This window comes from Cyclopterus lumpus, chromosome 16, assembly GCF_009769545.1.
Source record: "Cyclopterus lumpus isolate fCycLum1 chromosome 16, fCycLum1.pri, whole genome shotgun sequence".
Taxonomy (NCBI): domain Eukaryota; kingdom Metazoa; phylum Chordata; class Actinopteri; order Perciformes; family Cyclopteridae; genus Cyclopterus; species Cyclopterus lumpus.
In genome coordinates this window covers 12,675,765-12,698,845 of record NC_046981.1, presented here as the reverse complement: position 1 = coordinate 12,698,845, position 23,081 = coordinate 12,675,765, and the positions used below count along the sequence as shown (strand labels likewise).

Below are 23,081 nucleotides of genomic sequence, written 5' to 3'. Positions count from 1 at the left end.
ACACACACACACACACCCACCCCTCTATACACACACACACACACACACACACAAACGCACTTCTCCAAACTGTCCCTCTCCCAGCTTCTCCTTGAAGATGAGACATTGGCGCGGCAGCTCCGGCAGCGGGGCGCCGTCGGCTCCCGGGCTGGAGGAGGCCAAGGCGGGCACGGCGTAGGTGTTGTTACCGCTGACCCCCTGCAGGCTCACGATGTCCGCCTCAGCGTAATGAGGGACGCTGGGAGGCAGTGGGGGAGAAACGGGGGGAGACAGGGAGGGGTACGGAGGAGCGCCAGGGTAGGGAGGAGGCTCCTCCTGAGTGGGGGGGAAACCCTTCTCCATGTCCATGTCCAAACCACAGGCTGCAGGGAGGAGGAAGAGACAGGCAGGGCGGATTAAACGGAGAGATTAGAACAGATGCGTGATTAAAAACACATTTGTTTACTTTAAGACGATTTGTTAGTGAGAGAATCGCATGCCATCACAAAAAGGGATAGTTTGGATTTCATTACAAAACAAAAAACCTTAATTCGTTAACGTCTGATCAAATAGCAGGTATCCAAATCACGAAAAACACATAACTGATAGATGAATCTTTCCGGGACATTGTATTGATCTGTTCTACTTTCTTCACACTAAATAAGAATCTACTGCTGTACTTGCACATATGATTTCAAGATTTAATTTTCAGCTTGAAAATCGGCTCTGACAGCACTCATAAATCAGACTTGTGAGCAGAGTGGCTGAATATCAAGTTGTTACATCCTTGTTAAAATAATAATGCAGACAGCCACGAACGGGAATACTGCATCGTAATGTAACAGATAAGATTGATGCTGTAGTCATACAAATACCGTATCCCACTAAGTACACAACACTTAAAATGTACAGCAATGCCTATTTGTCGGCATGTTCACATCCCAACAATGTCAGTATGTTTTTGTTAAGCAGGTATAATGTTTACCATGTAAACCACTTACGTTTACCACGTAAGCATGTTCACATTTGCTGATTAGTGCTAAACATAGTACAACGCCTACATTAGTTTAGCAGGTATTCAACCAATTAAAACCTAATGATGGAGCTAGAAGTCATCAAATTCAAGAGGATTCATCCATTGGGCACCTGTACGACATTCATTCAACAGTTGTCGAGTCAGCCAAGAACAAACTGATGAGCCAACAGTCATCAAAAGAGCCATGCCGGCTAAACAAATTTGAAGTTTGAAAATTACTACAGTTCCCCAAATACCAAACTATCCCTTCAAAACAACAAGTTATTTGGATTGGTGAGTGACTAATTATGTGAGTAACAGGAGGGATGATGGTCAGACATGCAGAAGAGACTTTGTCATCAACATCATATCCCAGAAGCATCTCGTTGTGCGGCGGCTGTGAGAGCACTTCTAAAGCCCCGGCCCGAAAGGTAAGGAGGGCGAGATGAAGGGCCGCCTCCTGACTGAGGTCTCTTACCCTGCGGCACATTGAGGCTCTTTTCCTGAGCCTGAGCGGTGCGGGGGACGACTAGGGGTCTCGAGCCTTTTCTGTGATCTGACAGGAGCAGGTGATAGGCTGGTTGTTTAACAGCACACACACACACACACACACACACACGTACGGTACGAAGCAGTGCACGCAGGAGCCATTAAATGGATCGTACAAAGTGGCACATGACACAAAAAATACACACAGACAATGAAACACAATAACAACCATCAGCATGACACTGTTAGCATGTCCAGTATGATACAAGCGAAGGAGGGGGGGGTTGCACGGACATGTGGAGCAAAGCAAGAACAGGCAAAGTTAACACAACTCTCGCAAGCATAACAAAAAACAGTGGATTCAATAATGTTTCCGTTTCTCGTGTTATTTCAAACTCACACAGGCGCCTCATAAAGACGACATGCAGACCTCCAGTGGTGCAAGGCAAGCGAAGGAATGCCTTTTCTCTCTTTACTCCTCTTTTTCTCCTCCCTCTTTTCTTTTTCTTCCCTTTTCCCAGAACAATTGCTCTTTTGTGCTCCCCTCTGCGCTGTGCATCTTTATAGAGGCACTCAGGCCACGTTTTCTCTCCTGTTGCTTCCCCTTTGCATATGAGTTTGCTTATCGATCGGCTCAACAAATGAAAAGCACGCAGACGGGAAGTCTTCACAAACCACATACATATTTGTGGAAATTTAAATTCTGCATATTGAAACTGAAAGTTGCATTGTTTCACATTTTCCACTGACTTGCCAATTGTGTGCCTGACACTAGATCAATCTCACATGTATTTAGCGCGTGGACGGTTTTACTGCATGTTCTACATCACGTTGCTAAACTAAATGTGAATTCTCCGGACTAAACTGATAGAAACAACAGACCCTGTCATATCTAGAAATGGACTACATAACTGTGCGCCCAAATATGTGAGTTTGAGACTCACCTGTGCCGTCTCTGGGATCCCTTGGCCGCAGCAGAGCGCTGGGCTCTTGATACTCTCCTTCTCCCTCTCTGTCATGGTCGCGGTCGTCGGGGAAAGTGTGGATGCGCTGATAGCGGCTTGAGTAGCTGTGTGTGTTGTTGATGACCACGTTGTCCAAGGGGACTGACAGGTGAACTCGCAGCTCATCACTGGATAGACTCCCCTGGGCCTGGGAGGGCAGAGGATTCAAAAAGGTCATGCAGGAAATACAAGATGCGGTCCACTACAAGAGTCCTGTAATAAACCCTGTCCATGGTAAGAGAGGTGTTCAGTCCACTTCATCTACCATCATGTCCAACCTGTACATATTTATGAGGGTAGGCTACATATTAGCACTTACACCTCTCAGTGGAACACAAAACTACCTCTCAACCCCTAAATGAAAATTATGAATGTGAATGAGTGCAAATGTATCATTTGAATGTCTCAAGCAGATGGTGATCAAACTGTGGAAACAGCCTCTATTCTTGAATTCCCATCCAGATGGAAATCCAGTGGTGCTCTGCCAAAAGACTGGCAGTTGTTATCTCAACCTGTTATCAATCATTTAAATCTGGTAAAAAGGAAACAGTTCAGCCTAAAATCACACAAGAATACATTTTCTCATTAAGAGGAGCTGATCCCAGCTGACATTGCACGAGAGGCGGGGTTTGCCAGGCAATCGCATGGCTGACGCATACAGACAACCATTCACTCTCACATTCGCACCTACGGGCAAAGAACCTGCATCGACACGAGTCCAGTCACGCTCTTGCTGTGAAGCGACAGTGCCCCTGCACAACCGCGCCGCCCACTACTAGTTACAGCCAAATTAACAACTGCAAAAAAACACATTGCGTGTTGACTCACCTTGCCCAGTATCTTTTTCCAGTACTGCCTCCACAGAATGACAGCTATCACAGCCAGCAGCAGAAGGATGATGCCCACCAGACAGCCAATCAGAATAGCTGTATTACTGCTGTCATCCTTGGCTACAGGAAGCCCCGCCCTTGGAGTGTTGGCACCAAATTCGACATCTTGAGGAGGAAAACACAGGCGAAAATGTTACGTTTTTGTATGTGTATGAGCTTGATCGCCTGTAACCTGGTGTTATTTAGAGGTCTGAATGAATGTGTATAGATTACTGAGCAAACACTGTTTATGTCACTGTGTGTTCAGTCTCAGTGCACTCACTCACTCACACACTAACATAGTTTTATCAGGTTTATTAAACACCTGATGGGGATTGTCCGTGCTTGTATGCATCCAATAGGCCTGCCGAGCTGCTCATCGCCCCACGCTTTGAGAACAGAATGTGAACTCTGTTTTGCTTCAGCTTTGTAGTTAAATATTAATCAAAATGATCCAGTTTTTGTTTTCTCCAAGAAGGTCAAACGTGGCATGCCATTTGAATGAAGGATGGAACTGAACTCTTCAAAACAACTTTAACAGAATAAGTGACAGTTTGTAATGGATTGCTCGGTTAAGGTTGAGTGTCCATGTCACTGTGTGGTACACATAACAAACTGGCACACGTAACATGATGCTTTCAAGAGTATACATAAATGTACACCTGCAAGCACACACACATACACACACACTTACAAGCCACCACGTTGTCATAACAACTCTCCCAGTGAGTTTAACACCATGCAGGTAATAAATAAACCCAAACAAAGCCAGTAACAAGGACAACGCAGCATACACGCCACAGAAAACCCATCTCCAGTTTTTTTCTTTTAAAGCCTGCTATGGTTTTGCTGAGTAGAACAGAGCCAGCTTCTCGAAAAAAAACATGCAGTTTGTGAGCCCGCAGGAAACCATGTTGTTATTGTACATAAATATGATGTACTTAAGCTGCGTTAGTGTTTTTCCACAGCAGCTGTATATCTTCAAACTCAGAGGACAGAGCCCAGTGCCAAAGCCTGTCCCTGCAGCCCCTCCTCCATTATACTTCCTCCACTCTACGGAGCAGTGGGACAGTGTTAAGACGCTGGAGGAGGGTCGGAGCAACCGTCCCTCGGTACATCTGCTCAGTTTCATTGTTGTTTTTTTGCTCTCTCACCTGACAACGTCCAGTTACCAGTGGTGTCCATCATGAAGGAGGAGGTGGGGGGTTCTGGAGGAGCGAGGGATGGACAAAGGAGGAATGTGTGAGAGGAGGTGAAGACTCAGAAGAGGGGGATGAGGAGAGGAAGTCAGGAGGCTCTTTTGGCTTTTCATCCGTGTAAATCAAAATCACTCAAAGTTCACACCAACGTTTTAAAAGCCAGACTGAGATGATAAAAAACACCTCAAGAATTTAAAATTGAAACATTTGACCTTTAATATTAAGCCAGATTTCTCTTGCCCTTTAAGTACAATGACATCTATAAGATTAACATCCAGAGTTGACTGAGGTCCAGCAAATGTTTGGCTCAAAGCCAAAGGATTGCAGAGCTTGTGATAAAGGGGGCGGCTCGTCAGACATGGGCCTCCTTTGGCTCCGACTGAGACACACTGCCGACATGCTCACACTCATCACGATGCAGAGAAAGAGATGGGCACAGAGGCTCGAGGTGACGAGGGAGAGATCAGGGGAATTGGAGCAGAAATGTAAATGAAGGAGCACGGTGGGTGACGAAAGGGGACCACTGAGAAGGAAGGGTTGGTGGAAGGGAAGATGGTAAATACAAGGAGACGTGGAGGTGGAGAGCAGGGGGATGAAGACGAAGAGGAGGAACAGCAGGACTCACCAGATGGGCCGGCAGTGGTGTTGGAGGAGCTGTGGTTGGACGTGGGAGAGGAGGAAGTGAGGTTGACAGGAGAAGGAGAGGAACTGGTGGTGGGAATCTTGGGAAGATTAGTAGGAAATGAATCCTTCTCTGTTGCATCCTCCTCAAACGGCTCTGGGTAAAGAGAAAAGGAGAAAGAGGAGGGGGAGATAATTTAATTAAAATTAATCTAGTTGCAACCCTAAATTAACTGGCCAATCAACCATGGCTGTTTTGGTTTTAATAGCAACATCAGCTGTCCCATATAAGAAGATTAGGCTGCGAGATTTAGTGACAGTATCTGACATGCCAGATCAATTAATGTTACCTCCCAGAGTACGGTGTCATTAAGGAGCAATTCTTATCACACTAAAACTGACTGAATTGTCACAGCAATCTGTCGGAGAGCAGCAGAGGTCCTCTGTCTGACTTCCAGTCAGGTACGCACACATCCTGACTTTACAGAAGACATCAAAACAACCCTTAGTGTTTGCTGCGGGGGTCTGTTCCAGTCCGTAAACAGGGTCATAAGGAAGATAACAGACAGAAAAAAACTTTCGGAATCCAATTCTTTTAATTCAAGAGGGTAAAAAGAATAACCGATACAACGTTTACCCTTTAAATGTTTTTTGTCGAGGAAAACAGCATTATTTCTGCCTTGATAAATTCAATCAATTAAAAGCAAACAGCAAGGACAAAAACTAATCTAGCTCACATCGAGTCTCTTGACTTGAATAATGCTGATTGGACTTACACCCACTATAACAATCCTTTTCAGTGATCTCCTCTCCTGTTGCGGTGGTCTACATTTAGCTATTGTTTGGGCACAGCCAAATCTCTACTGGACCTCCAGGACAGTGCCGGGCATAGTTGATCAAATATGTGTGGCATAAAGTGCAAAACCTTTATATAGGGGGGGGAAAACTGCCCGTCAGAGAAACAGAAACACATATCTTCAAAGTGAAAAAAAACAAACTGGTTGCTTCAATTCCTACCAGAGAGGAAGGATATCTCGCTGATGAGGAGCCAGCTGTCAGCGAAGTAGAATTTGCAGCGGAGAATCTGAGCCGGCCGGCCGCCCAGTGGGAGGGAGATGGGTCGTGAGGAGGGGTCTTTCAGATCCTCAAGGGGCACAGGCAGAGTGAGCTCAGGGGTCCAGGGCTGGAGGATGCCAGGCTTGAAAAGACACTCTACCTTGCTAAAGACTCGCACACCCTGAGTGTGGCGGTTGTTACTGTGCACCTAGAGCAGGGAGACAAAAGAGGGCAATAGAAGATGTTGTTCTTTAACTATCCAAGCACCTGATTTAGCTCAACCATTTATTATTCGCACATAAAAGATTCAGTTAACACCAAAATTAATGACACACTCTCATCCTGTTACAAATTAAGAAGAGCTGAGCAAGACTACAAATTAACAACATGAGAACACAGGAGCGGTAAAGACAAGATGCAGGAAAAGAAAGTGTGTGACAGAAGACCCATGGAGGGGAGCAGATGATATATCTTTCCTGCTTTTACAAGCAGGGGAAGGCCAAAGAGAAGAGAGAGGGACATGGAGGATGAGGAGGCTGATTAAATGAGAGAATGAGGTCAAAACTATAGATCTGATATGGAAGTCGATGGCGGGAGGTTCTGTTCCACTAAGAGAGAAACAAGGGGTGGCTGCTCCGACAGGTTAGCTATTAACCTCACACTTACTGCGAGGCCAGCCACTACACACACACACACACACACACACACACACACACACACACACACACACACACACACACACACACACACACACACACACACACACACACACACACACACACACACACACACACACACACACACACACACACACACACACACACACACACACACACACACACACACACACACACACACACACACACACACACACACACACACACACACACACACACACACACACACACACACACACACACACACACACACACACACACACACACACACACACACACACACACACACACACACACACACACACACGGGGGACTAATAGGTCAACAGAACCAAAGTAATTCACTCTTTTTGGGAAAACAACACCAAAGACCTGCGCAAAGCTTCATTTGAAAGCATAGCACTGCATTCATTATGTTTTGCTTGTTTCATCATAAATTTAATCTACATTCATGAGTCCCCTTTGATCTTTTTGTTTCATTTTCCCCCTCTTCCACACGAGTTTACAAAAAAAAAAAATGTTTGCATAAATTCCCAGAGGACAGAACTGGATCTTTACAAATATTTGGGGTCCTGTTAAAGGTTCTGTAGGAAGTGCAGGTTATGACTAACAAAAGGTCAAAGAGCAGATATCCCTTTGGGAGTGATTCGGTGCAGGTTAAGGAACAACAGAGACAATACAAGCCAGAATTAGGGTCAGGTTCCCACTCTTTATTTATTTGACCTGTGGGTCTGACATATCCGCTCTGCCAGGCCAGCATAACGGTGTCAGCTGAGGTTAGTGAGGGAAAAGCCCTGGGGAAAAGGCAGGAAAAACAGGATACGCCTTGGAAAAACACTAGGAAGATTTTAAAAAGGTAACTGAGAAACTCAATAACGACAAATGTGAAGAAAAAAAAGAGCTGAGAGAGAACATTCTGACATTTTGGATTGCAGTCACAACTAAACTTCTAAATTAAGATAACTTGTCACTTTACAACACTGACTGGGGATTCATGCTGTTCAATATGCACATATATTGGGTGACTCTCACCCAAACTAACACTCCAACAAAACAAAACACAGTTATCACTCAAACTGGGTCGCTTCATATTGTCGTCGTCGTCGTCCCCCCGTTGCTCCTCAAAACCCAAAAACCACACAGACGCACAAACAAACAAACTGTGACGCAACTTGGTGGCACCCGGACAGCCAAGCCATGATAAACAATGGCACATTAAAACTAATTAAATGGCTGCAGAGCTATTCCAATTTAAAATGCTGCTTCCTGGTGAGACACATAGCTCTGCTTCTTCTTCGAGCGGTCGTAATGGTGGGAGCAGCAGGATTTGATAAGGAGTTTCATCAGACGCTAAAAGAAACAATCAGCCTAATATCCTGCTATAATCAGCATGACATGCTTTTCTTGTGCCAATGAGGTAATTAATTAACCAAATATGGGCATTAATTAACAAACAGGTCAGAATACTGGTCTTAACGACACACACAGGAAGCAGGATCTCATTTTAAAACATCAAAGAGTTATACAAGTTAAATATGATCAGTTTTACTTCTTTGATAAGCAGATTTATGCATCAAGGTGCTTTAAAATCAAACCATCTCCTCTAAAGGGGGAACAAGTTTGTATCATTTACTCGCAACACCAGAAAGACACCATCATCAGATCTGACCAGCGGTGAGATAAAAGACAGAATGTGCATTAAACTTGACATTCTATCGATTCTGCATATTTTCTGACGAAATGAGCTGCAGTGCCTCTTAATCCCCTTTAGAGCATGTTTTATAAAGACCTCTGAGGACACAGACGGGAAATCTGGGCTTTTAGCCTCAATGTCGTCTCTGCCTGAGATTCCAGTAGGATAATAATGTCCTGCATAAACCTCTCACATTCCTTCACAGATAACTGCACATGCACCATCACTGCCTACCTGCATGTTGTGGAAGACACGTGGCTTCTCAAAGTGGAACTCGATATCCACGCTGCCTTGCCCAAGAGCTTCCCGGCTCCAGCCCAGGTAGTCATACCCAGGCCACACCCTCAGCTCTTTAGTTTCTATGAAGTCGTCTCCTCCCAGGACGCCGTCACACAGCTGACCCAGGCCTCCAAACTGCATCCTGCACAAACACTGGATGGGTTAACATGCAGCTCTGTGACCGTCTGTCACTTTACATTTACCAATGTATTTATGTAGATGCATAAATAAGCATATGAACATAGATGCACATGCTATGAAGCTCACACACATATACTCTGACACACACACACATCTGCTTAAAGCACGTCTGGATTACATCAAACGTGTTAACTCACCCGCTAGCAAAACATTTCAGCCCCATTACCCACACAGCCCATGCAAGTGAGGACCCCCACCAATTCCTAGTTCAGCCCTTCTTTGCTCCCTGCCAAAACATTACGGCCAGGAAACGCGCCTCAAATCCCAGAGCAACAAAAAAATATATATATATGTAATTCCCTTTCGATCAGGCCAGAACTTCTTTCAAGAAAAGATTTGCCCGAGACTCCACTTCAGATGCGAACAGATGTGATGAGCGCTGCAGAGGAGATTTTGGCATTCCACTGATCACCGCACGTTGCCGACCGTAAAAACTTTTAATGTTTATTGTGATCACATTTGCAGAAGCAGTGTTTCAATTTACACCCATTGCCGCATCGGTTTCATCATGAAAACGAGATCCAAAAAGGAGCAGTTTAAGGAAATGTATGGAGATGAGATACTTACTCATACATAGAAATGAAAATGGTAATAAAATGAAGAAAAAAAGCTGAGCGCATTCTGAATATCTTACCCTTGCTCGGTGCTCCCGTCGTAGGTGGTGTCATTTAGATAGACAGGCATGCCAGACAGATGCATGACGTGACCCACTGGAGCTGTGTAAGCCTTCAACCCATCTGAGTGACACAGTATATGTACAAATATTCAATACTTGTCGTGTGAATGTTCAAACAAAACATTGCATGTGCAACTTAATGTATTCATCATGAGCAGCTACACGTTTTACAACATTAAACAGTAATCACTGCTGCGGGGAAACGGCTGTAGCTGTTTTTAAAGTAGTAAAACCAACGAAGAAATTCAAGCCTCTCTGCCCCAATATACAGCTAATCAGCCCGCGCCCCGAGAACAGAGGTGACGTCAGCAACAGCCCGCCGCTCTGCTCCCCACAATAAACAACGCTTCACATAGCATTTACAGTATGCGTACAGTATTCTCTGTTTGCACATAAAGGAGTGGCTGTGGATGTGATTACGCACTTGGATGTGCGTTTCATGTGTGAGCGAGTGCAGGATTCTGAATGTGGAACAATAAACACAGCAAAGACACCGCGGCGCCATCAAATCTGATACGACATGAGATGAGGCGGAATGTGTGTCAAACTTGACTGAATCCTGTATAATCTTGTGGGTGAACGGAGCTGCACTGAATGCATATTAGAGCACACTTTAGAAAGATGGTCTCCCCGAAGACACAGATCAGGACCTGGGGCTCTCTGGCCTCTGTGACTGTTGTGATTTACAGGCAGCCTCATGCTGTCTGAGGAAGGTGGATGAGGTGAACCAGCCATAAATACTCAGCTTGTCAGTGTTGCGCATGGAGACTAATACAATTTATTACTGTGTGGCTTCTTTCAACCGAGAAAACCTCAGCGGGTCTGTTTATGTGACTCAATGCCTCAAATCAATGCATGGGACGTAGGGTGAAAACACACTCTTAATCATTACCATCTTACAAATCCCCTTGTACCATTTGAATACATTTAAAATGATAGTGACCTCAGTTACCTTCCCCCTGAAATGTGCTCTGATGAATCAAGGTCTTGGGGGGCATGTCCCAGAATACACAGACCATATGAATAATAATAAGTAACAACAAAAGAAGGAAAATGTTGTGTTTCGATGATCCCTTCATGTCTCTCTCTCGCCTCCACACAAACACTTACCGTTCCAAAGACAACCATAGAGCTCCACCCGAAGACAAACACTCATAACTCGGTCAGCCAGTGGGTAGAAGCGCACCATGCGGGCCACTATGGGAGGGCCCAGGTCTTTCAGCACCACATCATAGGTGTTCTCATTCCCTGACACCGCCTAGGGGCGAGAGGTACACATATCAAATCACACGGTCCATCGCTCGTCTCCTCTGTTATCTTTGGGGTTCAATGAATCTTAGAGGCTGAGTCTCTGGTAGTTTTTGTTGGCGCAGTCCACACCAAAAGATTTACATTGGCTGGAAATGTCTGAATATTTGTTGCTTGGCAATGTTCTAAAATAATAACTGGAAGGGAAAAACAAACGGTATGATTCCATCCATGAAACATTGTCTGTTAGAGGTTTCAATTCTCATGCCATCATGTAGTAGTTGTTCAAAACAGTGCAGAACTTATAGTCACCAAAGGAAGTATTGGACATTTACCAAACACAGTAAGATGTCTTTATCCGCACGAGGTAAGCTCTCATTGCAGTGTTGAAAACTGTTCACTAGCTTTTCTACTTGGACAGAGTTCAGCTGGTGTATTGCCAAACTGCTCCACTTGCCGATAAATTATATATTAATAAAAAACAGATGAATAATCCAGCCCTCTGTTTAACAAGACATTTATATTAAAAAGCCGCGGGACATTGAGCTGTTTTCTATCAATAATGGAGCATAGGCCTCGTCTGTATGTTCCTCGATCCCAAAGCTTAAATAATGGCATTCACATTGCTGCTGTCCTTCATTAGTGTACTCATGAAGGGGGCAGTGGGCTCCGCTGTAATGGACACAACTAAAAGACCCCGCTTACTGCCTTGCCCCAGCGGTCCTTCCAGGTGATCCATTTCACTCCGTCTCGGGAATAGCGGAGCCGATAACTGCGGGCAAACTCCTGGCCGTGCCCGTCGGCGTGACGACCCTGGGTACCAACCAGAGCCAGGAAGTGGAGTTCGTGCAGGTCCACCTGCAGGAGACGGGGAATACATCATCAAAACACTCTTCACTCACTAAAATACAGGCAAACAGATTGAGATACAGATAAAAGAAGGATATTGGGAAATCATTACAAAATAAAACAATTGGATGCGTTACATTTCTAAATTCGAAAGTAGATTTAAATGAGTAGCTTGACATTGTTGGGAAATAGGCTTGTGCAGTAGAAGTGCTCATTGCAACTAAAAAAAAAAGAGTATTTCTCAACTCATCATAGCTGATGAGTCACTCTAAAGCACGGCCTTGAAAAACAGTTTGATTGCACTGAGCTCTACTTCCAAAATGTAAGTGTGAAACATAGCAGAGTAAACCGAGTATCTGACCTGAAGGTATTCTGATCCACTGGGGAACACGGCTCCTGCAGGACACCACGCCCCATCCCCCTCTCCAGTGCTCAACCTGCGACAAACAAAGGCTTATTAATGGTGGATAACAAAAGGAAAAGAAAAAAAATTACCTACAAAAAACGTAGAAATAACAACTTTAAAGTTCACCAAATCCCAGTCCCACACATTCCCATTCACAAGCACACCCACAATGCCACCAACACGCAGGGATACTGTGCTGAGTTCCATAAAAACACTCCATCCCTCCTCTACCAGCACACATATAGATTGCACAGCAGCCAAACGTTCACATATAAATGGGGCAATGTTGTCAGAAAGAGAAAAACCTGGCTATGGCTTAAGGTGCACAGCAGGTTGGAGAGGGAGGGGGAGAGAGGAAAGAAAGAAAGAAAGGAGAGAGAGAGAGAGCATGAAAATACAGAAAAGATATGAAAGGGGCAGAGTGAAAATAATGGTCTCTTCAAACCCCACAACAACATGTAGAACATCAGGACCAATCTCCTCGGGCCTGCCATGACCACACACACACACTTGCACCACTAAAAGATGTTCACTCAGTGTGACCTTCCTCCATCCAAAAGTCCATTCTGCCACCGCACACTGGCCACATGAAGACCACATGCTTGGCTTGGTGCGTCCGTGGTGTCGGGACAAACTCGTACGAGGAGCTTTGGAGCAGTCGCCAGGCCACAAGCGCGCTCCGACCACTACTGGGCTTCTCTCAAAATGAAAGCTGCAGCCTCAGACCGCCACAACAAATAACCATATGCACCCGGTCACACCGACAGTGGCGCTCGTATGTCAGTAAGTCCCCTCGTGGGTGAGATCATGCAGCCGGAAACCGCGAGATGATATCAACACATTAGTGCTGCACATAGTGTCCTGTGATGGGAGAAGAGGATGAGGAGGGAGAGAGGAGGAATTTGGCTTGGCAGACTTCAGTCCACCGTTCACCAGCCAGCAGGGTTAACATTACAGCAGGCTGCTCTGCCAAGTACCTCATTATCCTCCTATTCCTCTTTGTCTTTCTACCTAAATACCAGCCAACAATTCATCCCTTTCACGTTGTTCTCAATTCTGCTTTTCCCTCCAACTTTTCTCCACTCCCTCACACTATGCTGATATTTCACTGCCTCAGAGTAATAACAGCCGCTTAATACCCATCGGCTCTGCAACCCTCCCTTAACCCGACACCTTGCCTGAAACCCTGTTTTCAGATTAATTTCTCTGCAGCTTTCAGCACAGTGATCCACCTTTCATTTGTTTTCTCTTTCCGTCTCTCCCCGAAGTCTCTTTAAAGAAAGCTTGGGCTTATAATCATTTCCACATGTTTAGACACTCAGCCAAGAGACCCAGCCCGTACAGACCAATGGAGACAAATTAACACACATTCATGTTTTCATGACTATTGGGGATATTACATTGACTTGAATACATTTCCTGGAGACTTACCCAACAATAACAGCTACAAGCCTAATCTTAACCCTTAACCTAAAGTTGAAGGAAGTGTTCACCCTAAAATGTAATGAGTTATGTTATGTTGGTGTGCAATTGTGGTGGTCACATACTCCCCCAAATGCACGACTTAAGTATGTAGTGGTCCTGACTTGGCTCTCATATATCCAACCTCACTTGCCAGGCAGACAGTGGGAATACAACAACCCAGTAGGTTTTACAAAGGCACACTATCATCTTTTGTCATGATCCTTTATTAGACCTTGGACAAATTACTTAAGCGTGGTGCAAACAGACTAAAGATAAAAGCATGCAGACAAACCCATTAGTCCACAGCGACATGTGTTTGTGTCATTTCTCCTGTTACTCCACTTAACGCTTACAGTTCAGTACAATCGTAGCTCATTTGACAGCCACTCTGTCTAAAAGTGGCCAATGTGACATTCAAACTCGTACTGTTTTAATGTCAACACTAATAAAGTAAATAAATCAGAGCGAATTATAATTTTGTTACATATCACGTATTCTACTGAATATAAAGTGCTGAACAAATGTGCGCAGTGATTCAAAGATCTGGGACCAGGCTATGAAATAAATAAACCCCATCAAGTACCATCCAACAACTATGCATCAATTATGTTTTCTATGTAAGACGCTCTGTTAACCGACTGAAAGGTTTCAAGCCAAACTCAAAGGGCTTTATCTGTGGTTTTGCTTGTTTTAGTCTATTTACTACCAATAACTTTACATCACTGCTCATCGTTTTACAAACCATGATGCTAAGCTTTAGAAATCTGGATAGTATGAACACCAATTAGCACACTCTTGAAACTTACTTGAGTTGTAAACCATTATAGTAAACCAGTCTGCCTTAATGGTACATTCATGGCCATGCAGTTTAATTACAAACTGATTTGAAAAGTCTCCACTGCATTATCCCAAAGCGAATGAAAGCCAAAACGATATTGTCCTTTAAATGAAACTTAATCTTTATTAAAACAAAACATAGCAAGTTATCACCAGCTCCAAGTGCTTTTGGCGGACCGCCAAGGGAAGCATACGTCACTTCGCTGCAGTGACAGAGACGTGTACACGGTACACCGTGACATCACTTTGGGGTGTGGTTACAGGTGCAACAGGGAAGCAGGGGCGCTGGGTGGGATCAGCCTGATGACAAGCTACTTTTAAAGCAGAATTATAGTTTTCAGACTGTAACCATGCAAAGTACAGTAAGAGAAAAGTCCACTTGATTACTGTGGTGGGAGTAATGTACTTTCTACCTCTCACACACACTTCCTACCTTCCATGTTTGGCCTCAGTAGAGTCTGACCAGGCGCTGGAGGCAGTGATGTCAGAGTCTGGGATGGCGCCATCCTCCATCCCGAGGGCGTAACGACACTGAGCTGCGGGGGAAAGATTGAGGGAAAGAGAGAAAGAAAGAGCGATAAAGAGAAAGTGGGAGAGAGACACATGAGCAACATTCTCATTCGTATGGAGAACTTGTCCAAGGGAAACTTAATATTTCCAGAAGACAGTCAGCAGCCATTATTGGTCACGGAGCATAAAGTTGTTATGTCATCTCTAAGAAAACTTCCGGACTTTAGGCTTCATAACCCAAACGGACAGCGAGAGGAGGAAGAAAAAAAAATACCAAACAAGAAATGTTCCTGTCCTGTTATTTCATTACAGAATCTCTCGGGGAGATTATGTACTAGTGAGTTCATGTGAAACGTAATGGCAGCGCTTTGCTTCACTTATTCCTGTGAATCCCCTTTTGTCCTGTCAAAAGTGACAACAGCAAAGATAGTCATTAAAATTCATCTGAAGACAGTGTATCCAGTGTCTCCTGTGAGATACCGTGACCTGTCGTCTCAGACTACACCTTTCCTGTTTTCTTTATTTCTCCCCACACAAAGCCACCTCCTCAGGGCTCCAGCGATCCTGCACAGCCCCTGTTACGGTTACCACTGCTCGGGGAGTATGCAGGAACAGAACAAAAGAGAAAGAAACCAAGGGCAAATGAAAGAACAGGTCTCAGATATCGGCTCTGACTGGATCCAGCAGCAGCATTATCAAATGCTCCAGATAGTGTGGTCCCAGGCAGGGATTACCCAACAACCCAGCTATCCGCTCTAAAGTCAGTCATGAGGAGGAGGGGTTAGGTAGTGCTAGAGTGGAAAGGGGTACTGAGTGACAGTGATATGGAGGGGAGGCTGACAGAAAGAGGTGGGTGGGCATCTAACTCAGTTTCTGTCATTGAGTCAGCGAACAGGAATGTCGGGCTGAATGACAACCCCCCCCCCCCCCACACACACCTTTTTTTTTTTACTAACTTTTAGCCCACACACCTAACTTTCCTGTTTACTGTCAATATTGATTCTGTTTCAAATTGTGTATGTCGTCCCACAATGTGTTCATCCATCTCCAACCGTTTCTTTTCCATCAATCTAATCCAGATTAATTGAGCACACATGAATAGTCAATAAATCAATTGGCAGCTCAACAGACAGGATCACAATCACAAGCGCTATGCTGCTAACATGCCTAAAAACGTTGTTGTTGATTGACTAATTGATTAATACAGTAATTGTTTTACCTCCGATTAGGATGATCTACTAATCATATGAGATTTATAAATCCAAACATTTGATGGATCCAGTTTCTCAAATATTATCAAAGCGATTAACAGTTAAAAGAAAAAAAACCTTAAAATAATGATAAATATTTGCAGCCTAGTCACATTTACAGTCTAGCTGCTGCAGGCAGAAAGTCGGCCCCTTCTGCTTACACCCTCCCTCCCCCGACATTTTGACTGACACTTTCATGAGCGGCCTGTGCATTAGCGGTCTTGGCAAGCAGAAAGGGAGGGGGGGGCTAGCGTTCTCATTCTCCCATTACACACGACACAACTGGCTGGCAGACAGGGAGAGGACACAGGATAGCCTGTTGATAGCGGACAGAGAATGAGCCTTACTGAGCTGAGAATGTGAGGAGAATGTCGGCGCAGCAGGACGGACGATGGCTGTGCCCCGTGGACGCGAGGGGTAAAAAGAGGGGAAGGGCTTGAGTTTGTGGTAATAAAAACGTGTAAAAACGTGCCTACTGCATTTTAAATGTGGCATTCCTTTTGGGAAGAACAGTCAAATAAAAGAAAAAAAAAAAAAAACACAGCATTTGAGTTCATCCATCACCAATTTAAATTTTCTCTTTGTGTGTACACAACATCTTACCTGGGTTAAAGTCCCACTCATTGTCCCCAGAAGACGACACCAGCGCCACCAGGACTGTGACCAAGGTGACAGGAAACAGCCGCAGGGTTGGCAAGGCCATGACAGCAGCAGCACACCTGGTTACCTGTCCGGAGACGCACTGATGTCCAATGGCATACCTGTCGCAGAAAAATAGATATTTAAAATTTACATCCACTTTAGGATTCTTCTCTGTGTTTGTACCGACCAACATCAAACCACAAATGATTTTAATTTCACGCCTGCATATTAATTATGCACAGACACACAAACAAACACACACATTTACTCTCTAGCCTGAGGCTGTTGAGCTCCTGGCTCACTTTCTCCATCGTTAACTCCCTCAATCAAATCCTCTTAGTCTAAAGCACATAGCATATCTCAAAGTCATTATTTTACACTTTGCATGCCGAGCTCAGCAATGGATCAAACCTCAGTGGAGCAAGCAGAGCCATATAACAAAGGCCACTTTCACACACCAATGTGTTTTTCTCTCTGGCAGCAAAATGCGGTGAAATAATAATACGTTGCTGCCTTTAGAATGGGTAAAAACAGTTAATTGAAGATGGTATAATTAGCAGACTCCATTTACTCCCAGAGAATTTCGTATTCCTTCTCTATGGCACAGAGTATAATTTGAAGCACCCGGTCGGAGATGCTTGTTTGGAATAAATAAAACAAATGAAGCTGCGAAGATTAGAGAAATGAAAGCCAATGAGTGACAGATGACAACCAACGTATTTTGTGTTAATGGAGGTGTAAACATAGGGTTAGGTTAGAGCAAAACAAATGACTTGCTCATAACCACGTCACAGACATTTTGGATATGATGTTGAGTGAATTTGAAGAAACTCAGTTTATTAGGTACATTAAGACTTTTGCAGTCTAATACAGCAGTCCTGTGATGCAATCCTACCTTCATGACGGTTATAATGTGAGAGGGGGGATTCAACTAATGATCATTACCAAGGCTGTAGTTTGTGATGCATTTGAAGTGTGCTATACAAAGAGGTGTTTCTAAATGTAGGTCATCCTCACCAATATAAATGGGATGGACGAAATAATAGCAACATTTCTCAGTATAACTCAACAATTCAATGAAGCAACAAACTACAGCCTCCAAAATGATCAGAGGTTTAATCAACATCTCTCAACAGTTTCAACTAAAACTGAACATTATAATCTTCATGAAGGTAGGATTATATTACAAGACTGTTGTATTAGACTTAATTAGTTTAAGCTAGATGTACCTGCAGTGGCAAACTCATATTTTCAAAATAACGTAGGGTGCGCAATATGTAATGCAGAATATGTGAAAGAAATAAGCACATTAATATGCTGCTTTTAACCCTTTACTTTTGAGATGTGTTCAAGGAAGACGACCAGTGGGGAAGCAAGAGGGAAGGAAAGAAACCTCATGATAAGTGGAAGGCTGAACTGGGAGTGACAGCTGGGAGAGACAGAGAGGCCAGGCTGTCTTCCCTGTAGACCCTCTGTGTTTCGGCTTCATCTATCCGACTAGACTGGGACAGGCCGACAGCTGACACACAGCTGTAGTGACAGAAGATTGGAGGGGAGAGGTAGGGTGTGGGGGGGTAGTCGTTGAGGGAGTCAGGGAGGGGGAATGTATGGAAACAGAGTGAATAGTAACGTAGAGTTAGCTCAGGAACAACAGGGCGGAGACAGTGGAACCAGAGCAGTGATGACATGGGTACAGTGTGTGTGTGTGTGTTTAGGAGGAGGGAGGTGGTGTGGAGAGGGTGACTTACGGCCTTTGTGTGTGTGTGTGTGTGTGTGTGTGTGTGTGTGTGTGTGTGTGTGTGTGTGTGTGTGTACACAGAGGAGATCTCAGGGATATCCAGCCAGTGCAGCTGTCCTGAACGGGAGACACGACGAAACCCATACATAGTTCATATGTTCAAGTAGGGAAAGGAAATAGGCTGAAATTTAGCAGAAAAACATGTTGTCCAAATGACTAACTATGTGTGCAAGTATGCCAGATGCCCAAATGCTGAAATATGGAGCTCACAGGACTAAGCTGCGTGTGCAAAATGAGAACTGAAAATCGGATGACTGGGGGCCACAAATTTGAGGTAATCACCATAACAATCACTCCGTTGTCAACAAACATTATCCTCGACAGCGTCTCATCACCGTTTTGTCAATGAAAAGGGGAAATATCCTTTTATTATTTCAGAGACAAAGAAAATCTGCCAGACAAATGCTTTGGCGAGCAGGACAAAAAGTGGCCACAGTCAAGTGGTGTCGGACAGCTGTGGTTAGTGCTCAGAGAGAGGCAGGAGGACCTGCTCTGTGCTGGAGGAGGCAGCCGTGTGGAGCCCATTCTACACATTAACATTTTGTATCCGCTAATCCATACGCAGGACTAATGAATACTTATGAGCAGCTGCTGTTTCTGTCCCGCACGACAAAACGCAACTGACAAGAGTCAAGAGCAGAGCAACACACTGGAAAACGCTTGTAGTTAGCAGTCATTGCATCATTAAAAACAGTTCGCCAGAGTCTCTATAATTAGATTTAGTCAGTGAAAAACTGGCAGGACTGCTTTGGCACTGGTTAGTGTCTTTTCTAGAAAGCCCCTCGTGTTGGAACCAAATGTTTGCATTCGTTATTCTTTCCAGTTGTATAATGAAGCCGGTCCAAAGTGACCTAAAGGATCGTATTCAGGTTGGTTCGCATAGCCAATTAAAATGCCAAACTGTATTTGCTTTAGATCGCTCCAGAGAATGTCATAACTATTGGCCTTTATATTCCATACAGCCATTAGTTTAAGACTGTTTTAGTACAGTAGAGAATAATCTTGCTTGAAACCTAGGGTAATCAATCACATTCATTATTTAGTCCACTTCTTTTTTATTACGGCAACATAATCAACATCTGAGACTCAAGAGAGCTGCTGCAATATACAAGTCAGAAATGAGCAAACTTACAATATGCTTTTAACAATGATTGGTTTTAGAAGAACAAATCATTTGAATGACATGATTCTTTGCAACTTGAAATGTTGGAGGAGTGTCCAGCCCTCGTCTTGACTGAAATATCTAAAAAACTATAAAGATGGAGTGCTGTGAAATTTGGTGCATACGTTCACGTCCCCCACAGAATGAAATGTAGTCACTTAACCTTCCCACAACCTGTTAAACCAACAGTCCTATCAGCCCCAACTGTACTTTGTCTACAGATTATAGTACAGATAAGGAAATGTTAGCATGCAAACAAGGTGAGCATGGTAAAAGTTACCTGCTAAACATCAGCATGGTAGCCTCGTCACTGTGAGCATGTTAGCATATGCTTAGCATAGCATTTTCCTCCAAGCAACTCTGTGCCCAAGTAGTCCATCCTGACAGAGCCATAGCTGTAGACTCACTCTTCTCTCAACTGCATATGTGAGGATCACTTAATGCTGATACCTCATGCTTACTGTGATGAATTACCTACCATAAGTATGTTTTATGTGCAAGGTGAAACCAGTTGCTCCATACATGGTACAAAATGTATCTAGAAGACTGTATTTAATCTTTTGGAAAATAGTCAGCAGTGATGAAAGGCATTTTGTCCATTCACAGACCTGTGTGGAGTCTCCAGTCACAGCCACAGAACAGTGACACGCTGCATCAGTTACGCATGACTAAAGGCCGCTGGGCTGCTCAACGTAGTGAGCTCTTTGTGTTGGACTTCCATCAGCGTGTGAGGATGCTGGTGAGATCATACGCACCACTACCCTCTGAGCCCTGGAGAGTAGGAAGCGTGGATTAATCCTCAAACTCCACAACAGTTTGAAACAAGGCCATTTGATGGATTGGATGGTAAACAGTCTTGTTGCTGATCCCTGAGGGGCCACCGTGTCCTTGTTATTACTAAAAGACACACTAACTCACTGAGCAATTTGACATAGAAAATATGTTGCATAGATGGTTTAAATTAAGGTTATTCGAGGTTGAAAAGTGACATTTAAGTACATGTCTAGTCTTAATTTAGCAATAATCTGTTCACAATAAGAGTAAACAGTCTGGATATGGCAAAAAATAAACAGTTATACCATCTACGAGGACACACCGCTTATTTACAGTTGTTAATGCATTTTTAAAATATGTAAGGAGGCTTTTAAAATAGTCTAAAAATCAGGCTGTAGCCAATAAATCCTAGTTTATATCAGAGCTAAATCATACAATGTTGAAAGTGGAAAAGGCAGGCATGTTTGGCTGCACCAATCGGTCCATGGGGTTACTTTTTTCATATTGAATGAATTTTCTTTAGCTTGCTTTCGTAAAATATAAAAATTCCACTTTGTGCAATATTTTCTTCACTAAGCAAGGAAACAGGGAAACAAGGAAACTACTCCCCTACTGAGGACGGCAACTAAGAGCTCTTAAAACTGAAAAGTAAGGTAAGGTGCACTTATAATAATTACCTCCACTGACAAATTATCCATGATGTCAGGAAGCTACAGGGAAAGTCTGATATGCCCTGCTATTAGTCATAGTGCTGATCACATGCTAGTCATCAAATTGTACAGCTGCGCGTCACAATATTCAACTATACAAGGAAGTGCCAGTCACGACAGTGGAATCTGATCTTCCTGAGTTGTACCAGAGGTTGAGGAAGTATGGCTGAGTCACTTAAACAGAATAATGGGAGATGAAGGAGAAGGCAGCAACGGTGGCCGAGTCAGAAAAACTAATTAAACCGCAGCAACAGGAGAAGGAGAAAGTGTGCCATGTGACTAAAGGTTGACTGAAAGAGGCGGTGAATCACAATGAAACAGCAAAGGAAGCACGGAAAAGTCAAGTTGTGCTGAACCTCATGTGACTCATTAAGACAGCTCAGCTTCCTCCCACAAATGCCCAGTTCAGAACACACAGACAAAGCAGGAGTAGTGCTGCGCAACAACACGGGTCATAACAAATCTAATTAACAAGCCAACACCGGATTACTCTAGCACATGAGCAGAGCCTCACGGGACGGGGAGTGCAAAAACAGGTGAAGAAATTGGCATCCTGAAGCTGAAATCGAACTTCAGTCTTCTCCCTTTTCGCTGCCTGCTTTAAACTTGGAAGCAGGTCCACTCGGCCGCTGAGTTGCAGCAGTGCTGAGCATATCTGCATGGTGGACAGAGACAAATGATGACTGATTACTCTCGGCTGGTCTGGCAAACGAAGAATGCTTTCATCAACAGCGGCCATACAACCATTGTGTGGTGTAAAGCGTGGAGACAAAGCAATACGGCCAACTTGTAGCCAGAAACACTTGTTGGGCCCGTAAAGAAACACTATGGTAGGAACTTGATTTGACATGTTTATAATGGATGTAATTCACATAATATTCACATTTATTCAAGATCACAGAGGCCATACCAAAGACAGTTAAAAGACTTGATTATGTAGGAGCCTAATGGAGTTGGATAATCTGTATGGTCATATTGTACATGTTTGTTGTAGATACTGTTCAGAGCTAGAACAATATATCAACTGATATGGCATATTGCCGATATACAAGTCCGAACAGGTAAGAAGTATTTTACTTTAACTGTAAAATGTTCTGGGAAGTACAAATAGTGGACACAAATCTTTAATAAACATATTCAAGGAATCCTTATCAAAGAGGTTTATGTGATATTTAAAGTATCAGCCCCTATATCAGACTGTTTCAAATCTCAAATATGGTTACAACAATCCAGTTCCCATCATGAGTTCCTTGTCTTTCCTGAGTATTAGCTTTACACAGGCTTAATGTTTAAAATGATTCAAAACTATAAATGCACAAAGCATATGGGTCTTGACTTAACAAAATAGGTGTCTAAATGCTTTTCTGCAGTATACAGCTGATCCAGAACCTCTTCTGCATCCTGCACACAATGTTCCACAGCTCTCAGAGCAATGCTTTGATGCTTTTAATGGTTTTATGTGAAGCACTTTGAATTGCCCTGATGTTGAAATGTGCTATACAAATACACTTGCCTTGCATATTTGTTCTGGTAATGTTCACTTTTGGCAGACAATTTGTCCAACCTCTGTTCCAATTAAGAGCTTGAGAAAAAGGTGTACATTGCAGGTTTGTCTACAAATCAAAAAGCTGCACCCAGGTAAAGACCACTAAGCGAAGGCCCTGTGAGCCCCTC

At 43.8% G+C, this 23,081-nt stretch overlaps 1 protein-coding gene across 4 annotated transcripts in view; it reads right to left on the bottom strand.

The window, feature by feature from the left end:
* ddr1 (discoidin domain receptor tyrosine kinase 1) overlaps nucleotides 1-23,081 on the bottom strand; it is a 34,421-nt gene that overhangs the window by 4,821 nt on the left and 6,519 nt on the right. Inside the window, exons 2-15 of one of the 4 annotated variants that reach the window (XM_034553745.1) lie at nucleotides 16,925-17,082; nucleotides 14,995-15,097; nucleotides 12,216-12,291; nucleotides 11,711-11,863; nucleotides 10,868-11,015; nucleotides 9,716-9,818; nucleotides 8,836-9,022; nucleotides 6,194-6,440; nucleotides 5,181-5,333; nucleotides 4,511-4,564; nucleotides 3,316-3,482; nucleotides 2,428-2,635; nucleotides 1,473-1,571; nucleotides 61-362 (exon numbers count right to left, since the gene is read on the bottom strand). In XM_034553745.1, the coding sequence (XP_034409636.1) occupies nucleotides 61-362; nucleotides 1,473-1,571; nucleotides 2,428-2,635; nucleotides 3,316-3,482; nucleotides 4,511-4,564; nucleotides 5,181-5,333; nucleotides 6,194-6,440; nucleotides 8,836-9,022; nucleotides 9,716-9,818; nucleotides 10,868-11,015; nucleotides 11,711-11,863; nucleotides 12,216-12,291; nucleotides 14,995-15,097; nucleotides 16,925-17,024 (2,100 nt within the window). In that variant the 5' untranslated portion in view covers nucleotides 17,025-17,082. The remainder of the gene's footprint in view (nucleotides 1-60; nucleotides 363-1,472; nucleotides 1,572-2,427; nucleotides 2,636-3,315; nucleotides 3,483-4,510; nucleotides 4,565-5,180; nucleotides 5,334-6,193; nucleotides 6,441-8,835; nucleotides 9,023-9,715; nucleotides 9,819-10,867; nucleotides 11,016-11,710; nucleotides 11,864-12,215; nucleotides 12,292-14,994; nucleotides 15,098-16,924; nucleotides 17,083-23,081) is intronic. The other 3 variants (XM_034553743.1, XM_034553747.1, XM_034553746.1) reach the window with 3 other exon arrangements.